The sequence below is a fragment of the Nerophis lumbriciformis genome, linkage group LG08 (assembly GCF_033978685.3).
Source record: "Nerophis lumbriciformis linkage group LG08, RoL_Nlum_v2.1, whole genome shotgun sequence".
Taxonomy (NCBI): domain Eukaryota; kingdom Metazoa; phylum Chordata; class Actinopteri; order Syngnathiformes; family Syngnathidae; genus Nerophis; species Nerophis lumbriciformis.
Window position 1 is genome coordinate 10,585,001 of NC_084555.2, and position 17,500 is coordinate 10,602,500.

The following is a 17,500-nucleotide window of genomic DNA, read 5'->3' on the forward strand; positions in this document are numbered from 1 at the left end:
TTGTGGTATGTTGTTTCTTATCGGGGAAATACGTTAATGTCTCTTGTTTTCATGTTAGCATTTAGGCTAGCGAGCTGGCGCCAGTCAGTCTATGAGTTTATCCAAGTTATCCGATTTTTTTTTTTTAAACGGTAATAAACTGTTGGGAGTTTTACCGCGGTTATCATTATATCCCTAGCTATGACATTGTGAAAAATACCATGAACCTCCATGGCAGTTTCCCAACACGATACGGAACCCAAACACACCACCAAGATCATCAAGTCCCTTGCTGAAGAAGCCGCATGTGACGGAGTGGTCTAGTCTAGTATGTGTCCTCAAGACCTAAACCCCGTTGAGCACCAGCTCCTCTAAATCAGTGACTTACAATAAGCTGTTCAAAAGACGAGACTCGTTTGCGAGCGTCATATCAAAGACCAGTTGAGAATCACTGCAATACAGCTAATCTAGCGGCGGCCCAACCCTGTGGACCGATGCAAGATCTTGAATAATGCTAGCGGCCATTGCAGGAAAGCTTGAGTCACCGGCGGGCAAGGTGGGGATGATTATTCCCGCTTTACTATCAGAGCTGATTCACTCCCTATCAGACGTCATTGCCTGACAGACGTCAGAAATAAAAGCAAATCATCAACTAAATATTTACTACTTCCTCAGTTTCTTCTCTTGGCATTTTGATTTGGGTACACCATGTAGCGCTGCCCACCAAGGAGTAAAATAATTAACAAACATGAAGGAAAATTGTAACAGTTTGACCTTCAACCGCTCAGGCTGCGTCAAGAGCCTTGAACCAGAAAAATCAATAGAATCATACATGACATTGAGGACCTATAAAAGAGACTAAGACTGACAGTGTACAATGCAAATTATTTGCCATTTAATATTATCATTATTATCTAACATTTTGTGTCTAGAAATCTCCCTAGTTTTAAGAGCTATTTACGTATCTTAATTTTAGCTCTTGGCCAATTTTTCCTTAAAGGGGAACATTATCACAATTTCAGAAGGGTTAAAACCATTAAAAATCAGTTCCCAGTGGCTTATTCTATTTTTCGAAGTTTTTTTCAAAATTTTACCCATCACACAATATCCCTAAAAAAAGCTTCAAAGTGCCTGATTTTAACCATCGTTATATACACCCGTCCATTTTCCTGTGACGTCACACAGTGATGCCAATACAAACAAACATGGCGGATAGAACAGCAAGCTATAGCGACATTAGCTCGGATTCAGACTCGGATTTCAGCGGCTTAAGCGATTCAACAGATTACGCATGTATTGAAACGGATGGTTGTAGTGTGGAGGCAGGTAGCGAAAACAAAATTGAAGAAGAAACTGAAGCTATTGAGCCATATCGGTTTGAACCGTATGCAAGCGAAACCGACGAAAACGACACGACAGCCAGCGACACGGGAGAAAGCGAGGACGAATTCGGAGATCGCCTTCTAACCAACGATTGGTATGTGTTTGTTTGGCATTAAAGGAAACTAACAAATATGAACTAGGTTTACAGCATATGAAATACATTTGGCAACAACATGCACTTTGAGAGTGCAGACAGCCCAGTTTTCATCAATTAATATATTCTGTAGACATACCCTCATCCGCTCTCTTTTCCTGAAAGCTGATCTGTCCAGTCCAGTTGGAAATGCGTCTGCTTTGAGTGTCGCAGGATATCCACACATTCTTGCCATCTCTGTCGTAGCATAGCTTTCGTCGGTAAAGTGTGCGGAACAAACGTCCAATTTCTTGCCACTTTCGCATCTTTGGGCCACTGGTGCAACTTGAATCCGTCCCTGTTCGTGTTGTTACACCCTCCGACAACACACCGACGAGGCATGATGTCTCCAAGGTACGGAAAACAGTCGAAAAAACTGAAAATAACAGAGCTGATTTGACTCGGTGTTTGTAATGTGTTTGAGAAAATGGCGGATTGCTTCCCGATGTGACGTCATCGCTACGAGAGCGAATAATAGAAAGGCGTTTAATTCGCCAAAATTCACCCATTTAGAGTTCGAAAATCGGTTAAAAAAATATATGGTCTTTTTTCTGCAACATCAAGGTATATATTCACGCTTACATAGGTCTGGTGATAATGTTCCCCTTTAAATATAATATTCAATTCCATTGCTATGCAGATGACACCCAGCTCTACCTGTCCACCAAACCCACCATGTCTCTCCCTCCCCCCCCCCTCTCAGATTGCCTTCAGGAAATTAGATGCTGGTTCTCCCATAACTTTATCAAACTAAATAGTGATAAAACCCAACTCCTCCTTATTGGTACAAATTCCACCCTCTGTAAAATAATTGACTTTTCCATCTCTATTGACAATTCATCAGTTTCCCCCTCTCCCCAGGTCAAGAGTCTGGGTGTCATCCTGGATAGCACCTTATCATTCAAGTCCCATATCAATAATGTCACTCGGTCAGCATACTTCCATCTACCCAATATGTCTAGCCTACGCCCATCTCTCTACCTCAGCAACGCTGAAATTCTGGTTCATACCCTGGTCACATCCCGTTTGGACTACTATAATTCTCTACTCTTTGGTTTACCTGACAAGTCCATCCATAAACTACAACTGGTTCAAAACTCCGCTGCCCGTGTCATTACTAGAACCTCTTCCATTAGTCACATAAAACCTGTCCTGAAGCATCTCCATTGGCTCCCCATTAAAACATCGCATCCAATCCAAGATCCTTCTCCTCACATCTTGCCCCTCCGTATCTAACCGATCTCCTTCATATCAAGACACCCTTTCGTTCTCTCAGGTCTTCTTCCTCCATCCAGCTCATCCTCCGACCTACACGCCTGGTTACCATGGGGTCAAGACCATTTAGTCACCTCTGGAACTCTCTGCCCCTGGACATTCGACACTCCTCTTTCATTGCCACCTTCAAATCTCGTCTGAAAACATATATTTTTAAACTAGCTTACTCATGTTAATCAATTGCCTCCATGTCACTTCTCATTTTCACAGTTTTTATTACGGATATATATTTGTTTTTCAATTGTTTGTCACATGACTGATTGATCTCGTATCTGTTGTAAGGTGACCTTGAGTGCTGAGAAAGGCGCCCATAAATAAATTGAATTATTATTATTATTATTAATTTTAGCATGAATGATTATTATGTCTGTTTTAGTTTATAATTGTTAAAATTGAGAAAATAACCATTCAAGTAAGATATATATTTTTTTCCCTACATAGAATATCTTGTTCAAAGATTCTGCACCATCCCAAGGACGCTTAATTTACGAAATGCAAGTTGAATATTGCTGGTTTTCAGAATGAAATACTTATTTCGAGTTTATGTACTGTAATTGATACTAGAAGCATTTCAAAATGTGTTACAAAGGCTGCTAATTTGGCTGCTGACATATGCGGCAACTCCGCACACCTGGGACACTGTCAATCACCGGCGACGCAAGGGCAGAGAACAGATACTGTATGGCCGGGTCGGGGAATCTACTGATAAAATGTTGGTTACTGTACTTGCCTTGAAAATATTTTGAATGTTGAGAATGTGAGCAGAAATGTTTCCTATTGTTAATTCAACCTAAAGAGTTGGTTGCACTTTATTCAAATAAGATGTGAATGCATTGGCCATTAATTGTTGTTTACGTGCTTGTTTGTATCAATAATTCATTTATACCTAATTCCCTTACAAGAAATAACAGGAATAAAAGAAGCTTTACCTGCAGTGTCCAATATACAGTATTTATTTCAGTCACACTGGTTGATTATTTTTTGCTAAAACGTTACTATCGATTCTAAAAAAATTAGATTGTGCCTCAGGGTGGAGGACAGAGTAAAACAACTTGCACTGAGCTTAGTCTATAAAATCCGCTTCCCTCCCTAATACATGTCAAACTACTTCCTTAACGTAAATGACCGCCATCACCACAACACCAGGGGGAGCTCCATTAACCACGTTAAACCCAGATTCCGATCTAACAAAGGTCTTAACTCATTCTCCTTCTATGCCACATCAATGTGGAATGCGCTCCCGACAGGTGTAAAAGAAAGGGCATCTCTATCCTCCTTCAAAACCGCACTAAAAGTACACCTCCAGGCAACTTCAACCCTAAACTAACACCCTCCTCGGATTGTTGTTAATAATCAAATGTAAATAATCAAATGTGGATACTTTTTCTTATGCTTTCTGATCTCTCTCTCTCTCTATGTCCACTACAGGCTGTACATATCCTACCAAGTCAGTCCTACACTGTTTCAATGTCCATTTCTCTGATGATACAATTGTTGATGACTGAAGTGATGATTACAACCAAACCTAACCCCCCCACCCCCTCCACATCCCACACCCCGGATTGTAAATAATGTAAATCATTCAATGTATATACTCTGATGATTATCTTGTGTGATGACTGTATTATGATGATAGTATATATCTGATAGTATATATCTGTATCATGAATGAATTTAAGTGGACCCCGACTTAAACAAGTTGAAAAACTTATTCGGGTGTTACCATTTAGTGGTCAATTGTACGGAATATGTACTTCACTGTGCAACCTACTAAAAAAAGTCTCAATCAATCAATCAAAGCCTAAATCGTATCGGCAACCGCCAATATCGAATTGAATCAAACGAATCATTACACCCCTATTATCGTCAATATCGCTCAGCCTTACTGGCATGTCGCAACGCAGCAGGCCGCTTAACTCAGGCAAAGGCAACATAGTCGCCAACATAGCATCTCTCGGTCTGTCCCATATAGCCACATCTCCGTGGAGCCTTAGCGACAAGATGCTCGCTTGGCATGGACCCACAAGTTGGCTCTTTTCTGCTCAATCGGTCCTGAGGCCGACTAACAGACTGGACCTAAATGGCACTCGTCCCAGTTGCACTGGCAGCGGCTGGTGTGATCAAATTCATTACAGCCTGGGGGGATCGATGGTCTGCGAGGAAAGACCGCATCCCTTCCTACAATACTATAAAAAAAAACAACAGTTTGTGGGTTGTTTTTTTTCTGTTACACATTTTCCCATCAATCAGGCAATAAAAAGGCAGGCAATACCACTTGACACGCTTTACAGGGTCAGCGCCACCATCTGTTCAGAGGTGCTGCCGACAAGTGCATGATAGCAATTTCACACATACATAATCACACAATGCGAGTGACTCACTTTTTCTGTCAATGACTGAATCTCTGTCACGGCTTACTTCTCATACGCGTAATAATGAATGAGAGAAAGTCATTAACATGCATTTGATGAGTCAACTTCTAAGACCACCATGACATTTTGGAACATGCTCCATTTTCCTGCCAAGAGATGAGAGGCAATTGCTCCATATGCTCTAAGTCAGTGTTTTTCCAACCACTGTGCCCCGTGTCCAAAAAATATATTTTTGCAAATCAATAATTATAATCTGCAAAAAAATTGCCTTTGTCGAGTGTCTGCGCTGTATAGAGCTCGGCAGGGTAATCATGTAATACTCCATATCAGTAGGTGGCAGCAGGTAGTTCATTGCTTTGTAGAAGTCGGAACGCGTCGGGTGAGACGAGGATGGTTTGTCGTGATCCCAATATGCAGAGCACAGCGGGAGACGGTGTGCAGGTAAAAAGGTATCTAATGCTTAAACCAAAAATAAACAAAATACAAGTGCCGCTAGGAAAAGGCACTGCAGCATAGGGCTATGCAAAACAAAAGTAAAACTGAACTGGCTACAAAGTAAACAAAAACAGAATGCTGGACGACAGCAAAGACTTAAAAGCGTCTGGAGCCGAGATGGCGTCCACAAAGTACATCCGTACATGACATGACAATCAACAATGTCCCCACAAAGAAGGATAGCGTCCGCACAACTGAAATAGTCCTGTTTGCCAATACAAAGCAGGTCAGGCAACAGCACTCAAAGGAAGGCGTGAAGTTGCTACAGGAAAACACCAACAAAACAGGAAGGGCCATCAAAATAACAGCGCAAGACAGGAACTAAAGCACTTCACACAGGAAAACAACAACAAACTCAAAATAATGCACAACGACCTGGTGGAGTTTCATTTTTTAACGTTTTCTGCTGGTGGTGTGCCTCTGTATTTTCTTTATTAAAAAAATATGCCTTGGCTCAAAAAAGGTTGAAAAACACTGCACTAAGTGACACAGTGTTTCCTAACCATAGTGCTGGGGCCCACTAGAGGGCCACCAAAAAATATCTGTTCCTCAGCCGTGGTTCGTATTGGCTGCAGCGGTACACTTTTCTGCCACTTGTGGCAGTAATAACAATATCAAACAGAAGAAGTCTAGAATTAAAGTCACAGAGAAGTGTCTTAAGTGCAAAAAATATGACTAAAGTGATGAAGCTGTATTTTTCGCACTTAAATTTTATTGACAGTTTATTTAACAAACATATTTATCAATAATTTAGTTAGAATGTTTTATTTTAGCACTGTATGTAAAGTGTATGTGTCATCAGTTTTTATGAGTCAAATCTTTTGCAGTATATTTGATTAATATTTATTTTTTAATCAGCCTGACTTATGCCTTGATAATAATCTTTGTGATTAACACATGCTTTTGTACCATTTGTTGTAAAATGTAAGTAGATTGGATATAATTATTGAATGCGATTAAAATTATAAGTAAGATTACTAATTCAGTGTTGATATTTGAGTGGACTCCGGCCTCTCTGTAGTGGAAAAGTTGGGCACCGAGGTCAAAAAGGTTAAAAACCCCTGCTCTAACACAATGTTGTCCAAAGTGCAGCCTGAGGGCCATTTTCAGCCATCAATTTGTTTTTTATTGGGACTTGACATATTCTAAAAAAATTATAAAATAATTCACTATGAATTAAATGTATTATTAGATATTACACTAATTTGTTTGTCACCTACAACAGGGTTCAACTTTTCCAGGCCAAGGAAAATTATTTTGAGAAAATGTAAATATAGACCTAATCACTCTAGTATCCATCACATACTGATACAACCCCTGGTATCCACGGCAACAAATTATAGATGAGCTGCCCTCCTCGTTCATGTCGTGTACTGACTGCGACAATGCTGACACACCAACAGTTGTTATATTATCCTTAATCTACTTGTTAATTTCCTGTTAATATCTGCTTACTTTCTGCTGTGACAAGGTTCCATCTACACTTTACTGAGGACGCATTTCTTGGTTTTTCATGGTAGTTTAGCCGTTAGCTTAGCTACTAGCATGCCTGCTCCTAACTTGATTTTGTGTGTGTAACATGTTTAGCCTTGTCCTCCAGTGATAATACTACTTAAGATACTATTAAATGTAATTTATTTGCTTTATTAGAGGTTATCGTAATCAGCTTACGAGAGCTGCTCCACACTGTGTATAGAAACATATAATTAGCTGCTCGCTTGTCAGCAGGGGGACTAAAAATAAATACATTGTCAGCCAGAGGGGGTCAGCGTTTGTGATCAGCATTAAAAGAAAAAAGCTGCATTTGCCAAACACACCTACTAAAAAGTCCTAGCATACTTATTTTGATATTTTTTACCAGTTTGTAAAAAAAAAAAAAAAAAATGAAACAAATAAAAACAAACATATATTTAAAGACAAAACTTAACTTTTTATTTATTTATTTTTCAATTTTATCATTAGTTATTAGGATCACAATGTCAGCTTTTTCTCATTACATCTTTTTGCTCTTTGTACATTTTTACTTGTTTTTTTGGTTGGATTTTTTCACGACACTATGCTGCAGGTTAACACAACTCTAGCTGTGGGCCACAATTGGCACCCGGGACACATTTTGGACACCTCTGACCTAATATATCACCATTATTGACAGAGGCAATAGAATGCGGTTGATGCTTCAGGCTTCTGATTGGCAACTTTAAACACTGCGGTGAAGAAAAGGTGCATTTTTTTAAATACATCCGTGTTCGTGCGGACATGGCCAGAGCGTACTGAGGACATTGTGTATTACGGTGTACCACAGCAACACAAAGGGCCAGATCAACGACAACAAAGCATGAATATTACATGTCACCCCGCGCAAGCTGTTCCACAAGTTGTCAACATACAGAACACAGCCATTCGTAACAATTTGCACACCCAAAAAGGTTATAAAAATACGGAATTCAAATTCTGTCATTTTTTATTTAATTCTGCTTTGTTGTGTTGAAAGAAATTGTCACTGTTTGACAAGAATTCTCTACGACGTCATTCCAAACACGAGTGCTAATGTTGCTGCCGCATGAAAGGAAACAATTGTACGACAGGTTGGAATACTTTTTAATTTTAGCATCAAAAGGAAATAATTCACCTCAGGTTTAGCGTCTTGCTTGGCTTTATTTGCTTTGTTTGTTTTATTTTTACGACACACGCACAAAAGACAGCTAAGTAAGCATGAGTGACAATATTTTTGTAAAACTGAGGCCTGAGCAATTAAATTGATCGTTAACATTAGCCAATAGCGTTAAGCGTGGACTCACTAGCTGCTTTTCGCATAGTGACTTGTTACCAAAATGGTATTTTTTTGAATTGTTATTGTTTTAAAGTGTTTAGGAACGCTTTTAAGATGAATGATTATTAAAATATTACTTAAACACTTGCGACAGTTTGACTTGGGATTAGTTTCCTTTCAATTGGGTTCTGTATAAAAAGGCACTGGAATAGAATAGAAAAGAATAGAATGGACTTTATTGCCATTATATTTGCATATAACGAGATTAGGGCTGCAACAACAAATCGATTAAAATCGATTATAAAAATAGTTGGCTATTAATTTAGTCATCGATTCGTTGGATCTATGCTATGCACAGAGGCAATTTTTTTTTTATTATTATTATTTTTTTTATAAACCTTTATTTATAAACTGCAACATGTACAAACAGCTGAGAAACAATAATCAAAATAAGTATGGTGCCAGTATGCTGTTTTTTTTCTTCAATAAAATACTGGAAAGGATAGAAATGTAGTTTGTCTCTTTTATCCGATTATTAATCGATTAATCGAAGTAATAATCGACAGATTAATCGATTATCAAATTAATCATTAGTTGCAGCACTAAACGAGATTAAGGACTCCAATTTAAGGTGCGGTATCGACTCTCCAATGCGTCACAATTAAAACGTAGGCAATTCATGAATCGATGCACAAATCTCCAAACATTGATTATTTACGTATGTTAAATAAAGTAATACAGACGGTTCTAAAATGCGGCATTAATGCTAATGTTCCCTTAACGTGAGTTCCAGGTTTGGTTTTAATTAACCAAGAGAGAACCATTAGCTAACATAAATTTTAATTTCCCCCCAGTGATTAATAAAGTATTTCTGATTCTGATTTTAAAGCAAGGAAGCAGCAGACCACTCGATGATGTCAACATAGGTAGTGATCACGGTGCCGCTTGAAATAGTTTGTCTGCGTTAGCGTTTATAATAACAATATCACTAATACCGTATTTTTCCGACAATAAGTCGCATTTTTTTTCGTAGTTTTGGCCGGGGGTGCGACTTATACTCAGGAGCGACTTATGTGTGAAATTATTAACACATTACCGTAAAATATCAAATAACATTATTTAGCTCATTCACGTAAGAGACTAGACGTATAAGATTTCATGGGAGTTAGCGATCAGGAGTGACAGATTGTTTGGTAAACGTATAGCATGTTCTATATGTTATAGTTATTTGAATGACTCTTACCATAATATGTTATGTTAACATACCAGGCACGTTCTCAGTTGGTTATTTATGCCTCATATAACGTACACTTATTCAGCCTGTTGTTCACTATTCTTTATTTATTTTAAATTGCCTTTCAAATGTCTATTCTTGGTGTTGGGTTTTATCAAATAAATTTCCCCCAAAAATGCGACTTATACTCCAGTGCAACTTATATGTTTTTTTCCTTCTTTATTATGCATTTTTGACCGGTGCGACTTATACTCCGGAGTGACTTATACTCCGAAAAATACGGTACTTGGTTAATATTCAAGTCACAAAATGTAAATTGAGTATTGTTGGCGCTTTTTGAATGGTTATTTATCGAATTTTATTGCTGGAATAATGGAGCTCCCTTTGGCGCCGCTGTAAACTGACTTTTATTTACGTTTATTAATTATTTAGAATGCATTAAAAAAGAAAAATCCATCCGTCGTCATGATGATTGTGAACGATAGGCAACATTTTAAAAAAAAAAGTGAAAGTTCCCCTTTAAGACTAGAATATGTTGATTAACTTCCTTCACTTGTTATTTTTCCAGTTTTATGCATTTTTGCTTCGTGTGGCTTTTCTGCTACACACATTAAAAAAAAGATAGTGTCGCAAGCAGGAGTGGAAATCCAAGGAAACTGAAGATGGTAAAGTCCAAGTCAATGGCCAGCATTAGTCGTTAGTGTTACCCATCCCTGTTAGTGCATGCAAAAGGTAACATTTTTACATTTAACAGTGGTTAAGCATTCTTAACACTTGTTAATGTTCAGACATTACTTAAAACACCGCCTGTGCATGTTATGATAGTTTCTTGCACAATTGTTTATGCGGAAGAAATGTGTTTTGTAATCTAAACAAAGACCGACAATAAAGTGTGTTTGCCCTTGAAGGTTCCATTGCACAATCATTGTGAAATGTTATTCTTTTCTTACCAGGGCTTTCAAAGTTAACTCATGTAATTTGTCACAAAATATAGAATATATTAATCACACAATTCATTTTGAGCACACATACTCCTTGATTCTTTATCTACTTTAAAAAAATCCTTTTTATGAGCCCTGTTGTTTTAAAGTAATTGTTGTTTTAAATTCACCCATGTTTTGTACAGCACTGAGTGACTTTTATCTTTAAAAAAACAGTTTATAAATAAAATGTACTTAAAGTTTGGTTCAAAATACACCGAAACAGGGTTTCAGATTGGGGCTGCGGCGATCGATTATTTTAGTAATCGAGTAATCTATCGATTAGTTGTTTCGAGTAATCCGAGTGATCTAAAAAAAAGTTATTTTATGGGAAACAATTGAAGTAAATAATTTTGCTGCCTGCCATAAACTTTTTTTTTTTTTTAATAAATGCACATCATTAACATGAAAAACAAAATAAAAACGAATTAAAAGAAAATCACTTTTAAAAGTGATCTACTGTATGTCCGAATCACGGTTATTGCAACTAGAATTATTATGGCTATCATTATAACCACAGTATTGTTGAATGTGCTCAAAAAGTACTCACACACACTGAAATCTTTTGACCAAGTATTTTTTAAAGAACTGACACACTGTGAGAAAACCTACTGTTTTGTATGTTTTATGTTTCTTATGCTTCACTGATAGTGTTTTAGTCTTAGTATTTTATCTGTTTTAATGGCTAAGCTTTTACTGTTTGAAATATCAGTTTGTACTGCAGCAATTAAAGATTTACTTCAATGAAAAGTGTGTAACAAAATAAAATATATTATTATTATTTATTATTTTGAGCAGGGATTTTCCAGTGTGGAACTGTCATAGGATGCCACCTGTGCAACAAATCCAGTCGTGAAATTTCCTCCCTCCTAAATATTCCAAAGTCAACTGTCGGTTTTATTATAAGAAAATGGAAGAATTTGGGAACAACAGCAACTCAGCCACCAAGTGGTAGGCCATGTAAACTGACAGAGAGGGGTGAGCGGATGCTGAAGTGCATAGTGCAGAGAGGTCGCCAACTTTCTGCACAGTCAGTTGCTTCAGAGCTCCAAACTTCATGTGACCTTCCAATTAGCCCACGTACAGTACGCAGAGAGCTTCATGGAATGGGTTTCCATGGCTGTGCAGCTGTATCTAAGCCATACGTAACCAATTCCAATGCAAAGCGCTGGATGCAGTGGTGTAAAGCACGTCGCCACTAGACTCTAGAGCAGTGGATACGCGTTCTCTGGAGTGATTAATCACACTTTTCCATCTGGCAATCTGATGGACGAGTCTGGGTTTGGAGGTTGCCAGGAGAACGGTACATTTCGGACTGCATTGTGCCGAGTGTGAAATTTGGTGGACGAGGAATTATGGTGTGGGGTTGTTTTTCAGGAGTTGGGCTTGGCCCCTTAGTTCCAGTGAAAGGAACTTTGAATGCTCCAGGATACCAAAACATTTTGGACAATTCCATGCTACCAACCTTGTGGGAACAGTTTGGAGCGGGCCTCTTCCTCTTCCAACATGACTGCACACCAGTTCACAAAGCAAGGTCCATAAAGACATGCATGACAGAGTCTGGTGTGGATGAACTTGACTGGCCTGCACAGAGTACTGACCTAAACCTGATAGAACACTTTTGGGATGAATTAGAACGAAGACTGAGAGCCAGGCCTTCTCGACCAACATCAGTGTGTGACCTCACCAATGCGCTTTTGGAAGAATGGTCGAAAATTAGTTTATGTTGTGTTACGGTGCGGATGTTCTCCCCAAATGTGTTTGTCATTCTTGTTTGGTGTGGGTTCACAGTGTGGCGTATATTTGTAACAGTGTTAAAGTTGTTTATATGGCCACCCTCAGTGTGACCTGTATGGCTGTTGACCAAGTATGCATGTCATTCACTTGTGTGTGCCAAAAGCCGTAGATATTATGTGACTGGGCCGGCACGCAAAGGCAGTGCCTTCAAGGTTAATTGGTGCTCTGTACTTCTCCCTACGTCCGTGTACACAGTGGCGTTTTAAAAAGTCATACATTTCACTTTTTGAAACCGATACTGATAATTTTGAAACCGATACCGATCATTTCCGATATTACATTTTAAAGCATTTATCGGCGGATAATATCGGCAGTCCGATATTATCGGACATCCCTATTTAAGATGTCAATAAACTTCTCAATCAATCAGTCAATTTTTAAAAAGTTGATTTGAATTATCCAAACAAGTATTTTACTGCGATTAAACGTGATTAATCAGAATTAGAAAGTGCGATTAATCTGCTTTTAAAATGTAATAATTTGAAAGCACTTTACAGTAACTTTATGCCACCATGAGCACTTTTGAGTGCAGCTCATCTACAAACCCCGTTTCCATATGAGTTGGGAAATTGTCTTAGATGTAAATATAAACGGAATACAATGATTTGCAAATCATTTTCAACCCATATTCAATTGAATGCACTACAAAGACAACATATTTGATGTTCAAACTGATGAACATTTTTTTTTGTGCAAATAATCGTTAACTTTAGAATTTGATGCCAGCAACACGTGACAAAGAAGTTGGGAAAAGTGGCAATAAATACTGATAAAGTTGACGAATGCTCATCAAACACTTATTTGGAACATCCCACAGGTGTGCAGGCTAATTGGGAACAGGTGGGTGCCATTATTGGGTATAAAAACAGCTTCCCAAAAAATGCTCAGTCTTTCACAAGAAAGGATGGGGCGAGGTACACCCCTTTGTCCACAACTGCGTGAGCAAATAGTCAAACAGTTTAAGAACAACGTTTCTCAAAGTGCAATTGCAAGAAATTTAGGGATTTCAACATCTACGCTCCATAATATCATCAAAAGGTTCAGAGAATCTGGAGAAATCACTCCACGTAAGCGGCATGGCCGGAAACCAACGTTGAATGACCATGACCTTCGATCCCTCAGACGGCATTGTATCAAAAACCGACATCAATCTCTAAAGGATATCACCACATGGGCTCAGGAACACTTCAGAAACCCACTGTCACTAAATACAGTTCGCCGCTACATCTGTAAGTGCAAGTTAAAGCTCTACTATGCAAAGTGAAAGCCATTTATCAAAAACATCCAGAAACGCCGCCGGCTTCTCTGGGCCCGAGATCATCTAAGATGGACTGATACAAAGTGGAAAAGTGTTCTGTGGTCTGACGAGTCCACATTGCAAATTGTTTTTGGAAATATTCGACATCGTGTCATCGGGACCAAAGGGGAAGCGAACCATCCAGACTGTTATTGGCGCAAAGTTCAAAAGCCAGCATCTGTGATGGTATGGGGGTGTATTAGTGCCCAAGACATGGGTAACCTACACATCTGTGAAGGCACCATTAATGCTGAAAGGTACATACAGGTTTTGGAACAACATATTCTGCCATCTAAGCTCCGTCTTTTTCATGGACGCCCCTGCTTATTTCAGCAAGACAATGCCAAGCCACATTCAGCACGTGTTACAACAGCGTGGCTTTGTAAAAAAAAGAGTGCGGATACTTTCCTGGCCCGCCTACAGTCCCGACCTGTCTCCCATTGAAAATGTGTGGCGCATTATGAAGCGTAAAATACGACAGCGGAGACCCCGGACTGTTGAACGACTGAAGCGCTACATAAAACAAGAATGGGAAAGAACTCCACTTTCAAAGCTTCAACAATTAGCAGTTCCCAATCGTTTATTGAGTGTTGTTAAAATAAAAAGCCATGTAACACAGTGGTGAACATGCCCTTTCCAAACTACTTTGGCATGTGTTGCAACCATGAAATTCTAAGTTAATTATTATTTGCAAAAAAAAAAAAAAGTTTATGAGTTTGAACATCAAACATCTTGTCGTGCATTCAATTGAATATAGGGTGAAAAGGATTTGCAAATCATTGTATTCCGTTTATATTTACATCTAACACAATTTCCCAACTCATATGGAAACGGGGTTTGTAAATAAATGAATATAGTTTTCATCAACATGATAAGGTTGCGTTTTGCTTTAAAGCAGCAAACTAGTTTCATCACAGTGGTGGCTTTAGGATATTGTTACAAGTCAACTATGAGAGGGATAGAAGATTGGACACATTTTGCATTTTTACACAGCACAAGGTTGCAAAGTGGGTGTCGTTGTAGTAGAGAAGCAAGATGAGAACCATGCTGCGGTTTGAAAAGTCAAACATGGGGAGGGGGGAGTTGAAAAAGACCAAAAGAAATCTAAACAAATGTTACCTCGGTTTCAAGCTGCACTAGTTCCATAGTGGGCCATGGCTCGGCGATCTGTGCAAGAGGCATTTTTTTTTTTTTTAGCAGATTTCCTTCCTCGAAGCTGTACAACTTATTGGCTTTGGGTCTGTGTTCGATGACCTAGTGCTCAGGTCCGGTTCTCCAGTGTGAAGGATCTCACACACACACACACACACACACGGGAGAAAAGTGTAGCTAGCACCACCCCGGGGCTTCAATAAACAGGTGCAATCCTTTGATTTGATTTGGCTCGGTCCAAAGTGATAATCCGGTGCAGTATAAAGACTAACGTGGATCCAGGTGAGGCAGTCTGGGGCTACTCGGGCTTCAAGAGACGTGCGTGAATATAAAAAAAAAAAATATCGTCGCTCCTTTTGATAAAAATCGTGTACCCAAATCCGGAGTAGCTTCACATTCGAATCCGAGCTACTCCTGTTCCTGCTGCTCCGCGGTAGTAGTGAAGATCCACGCAGCCTCCAAGCTGCTACTGGCACACACACACACGGTTTCATCCTGCCCTCCTTCGCTCTTTTCCCCCCTATAGCTGCTTGGTCCGCCCGGGTCCTATGTCGCCATCACGCGGTGGAGAGGTGAACTTCAACTACGTCATGCCATTATAATATAAAAAAAACAACCCGCTTTAACAAAATGTATGTAAAATGCTATTCAGTTGCAGAGGTGGGCGATACTACACATTTTGATATCGAGTAAACACAGCACCAGTATCAAGTGATTTTTGAAGAAGTTTATATTTTTTTTTTTAAATTGATATTCTCTTTAATTTGATAATATTCCGCATACAACGCAGGACTACGATTGAATTTGTGTTAATTTTATTTAAATATTGAATACAACAAAATGATACTGAGAAGAATATGAGCCTATACCAGGGGTCGGCAACCCAAAATGTTGAAAGAGCCATATTGGACCAAAAATACAAAAACAAATCTGTCTGGAGCCGCAACAAATTAAAAGCCATACTACATACAGATAGTGTGTCATGAGATATACATTGAATTAAGAGGACTTAAAGGAAACTAAATGACCTCAAATATACCTACAGATGACGCATAATGATGCAATATGTACATATAATTAGCCTAAATAGCATGTTAGCATCGACTAGCTTGCAGTCATGCAGTGACCAAATATGTCAGATTAGCACTCCACACAAGTCAATAACATCAACAAAATTCACCTTTGTGCATTCATGCACAACGTTAAGTTTGGTGGACAAAATGAGACAGAAAACAACAGCTCTCCACGGTGTGAACACCACTTTTTAACTGCAGACTAATGAACATATTTAATCTGATGCAGGAGTTACCTTTGAAAATGAAAATATACAGGCTGATTCTATATTTGATTGCTCAGAATTAAGTGATTCCATAATTATTTCACTCTGCTTGATCTAAAAAAATAAATTGTTACTGACTACCACTATTTATATTCTTGTTTATTTAGTGTTTTTTAAAGTCAGAAAGTTGCCATTTGAATTGAATTGAATTGAAGTATTTATTTCATTTGAAATGAATATAATCTTGTGTCACGTCTGTTATCTAATTTTCTTCTACAAAATTAAACAACTGAATGAACATCCTCCAAGTCTGATGATTCCATAATTTTTTCAGGGGTTTAATTACCCCTTGGGTAGCTTAATGCACTCCAAAGGCTACTTGAGATCTGGAAAAATATACAATGAAGTTTATTCAAACATAGGGACAGAATGTTAAAAATAAATAAATAAATAAAAATCCCTAAACTGGTGCAATGCAAGCACAACTATATAGTGTAGTTAAAATATAAAAAAAATAGTAATAATAAAACAGAATTACAATATCAAATATTACATTACATCGCCCGAATGCAACTGAGATAGGCTCCATATATACGGTATATATATATATTACGAAAAATAACATTAAAAATTGTTATTACATTTTCCAGATTAAATGATATAATGCATTTCACTGCATTATACTTGGATAACTTTTTATATTCACCCCCTCCCAAGTAGCCAATTATTAGAAACACCTATCAGCATAAGGCAGTTCAGTTCTAACTACCAATATATTATTTTTAATTAGTTCTCTGATGATGCAATTGTTGATGACTGAAGTGTTGATTCCAACCAAACTTAACCCCCCCTCCATATCCCACACCCCGGATTGTAAATAATGTAAATAAGTCAATTTATATACTGTTATGATTATCTTGTGTGATGACTGTATTATGAAAATAGTATATATCTGTATCATGAATCAATTTAAGTGGACCCCGACTTAAACAAGTTGAAAAACTTATTCGGGTGTTACCATTTAGTGGTCAATTGTACGGAATATGTACTTCACTGTGCAATCTACTAATAAAATGTTTCAATCAAAAATCAATCAATCAATCAAATACCTCCCCGTCTATTCAACACTGCAGGGGAAGATGATAATATGAATAAATCACAATGAAATCGACACAACACAATGAACATGTAGCTAACCATCAAGTAAAACGATCATAAATCAGGTCTGCTTGGTTCTACCTTCTACAGGTGTGCTTACGGTTTTGCCCTGACATGTGGCTGCATGTTTTCTGGAAGGCTTCAGTGGTTAAAGGCTAAAGAACATTACATAATTAACGCTTAAGGGCACAGAAAA

The 17,500-nt window shown here is 38.3% G+C and overlaps 1 protein-coding gene across 2 annotated transcripts in view; it reads right to left on the reverse strand.

Annotated features, from left to right (window-relative positions):
- rps6ka1 (ribosomal protein S6 kinase a, polypeptide 1) overlaps positions 1–15,366 on the reverse strand; it is a 147,501-nt gene extending 132,135 nt beyond the window's left edge. Inside the window, exon 1 of one of the 2 annotated variants that reach the window (XM_061968240.2) lies at positions 14,835–15,366. In XM_061968240.2, coding sequence (XP_061824224.1) covers positions 14,835–14,897 — 63 coding nt within the window. In that variant the 5' untranslated portion in view covers positions 14,898–15,366. The remainder of the gene's footprint in view (positions 1–14,834) is intronic. The other variant, XM_061968241.2, reaches the window with a different exon arrangement.
- Between the last annotated feature and the right edge of the window lie 2,134 nt (positions 15,367–17,500).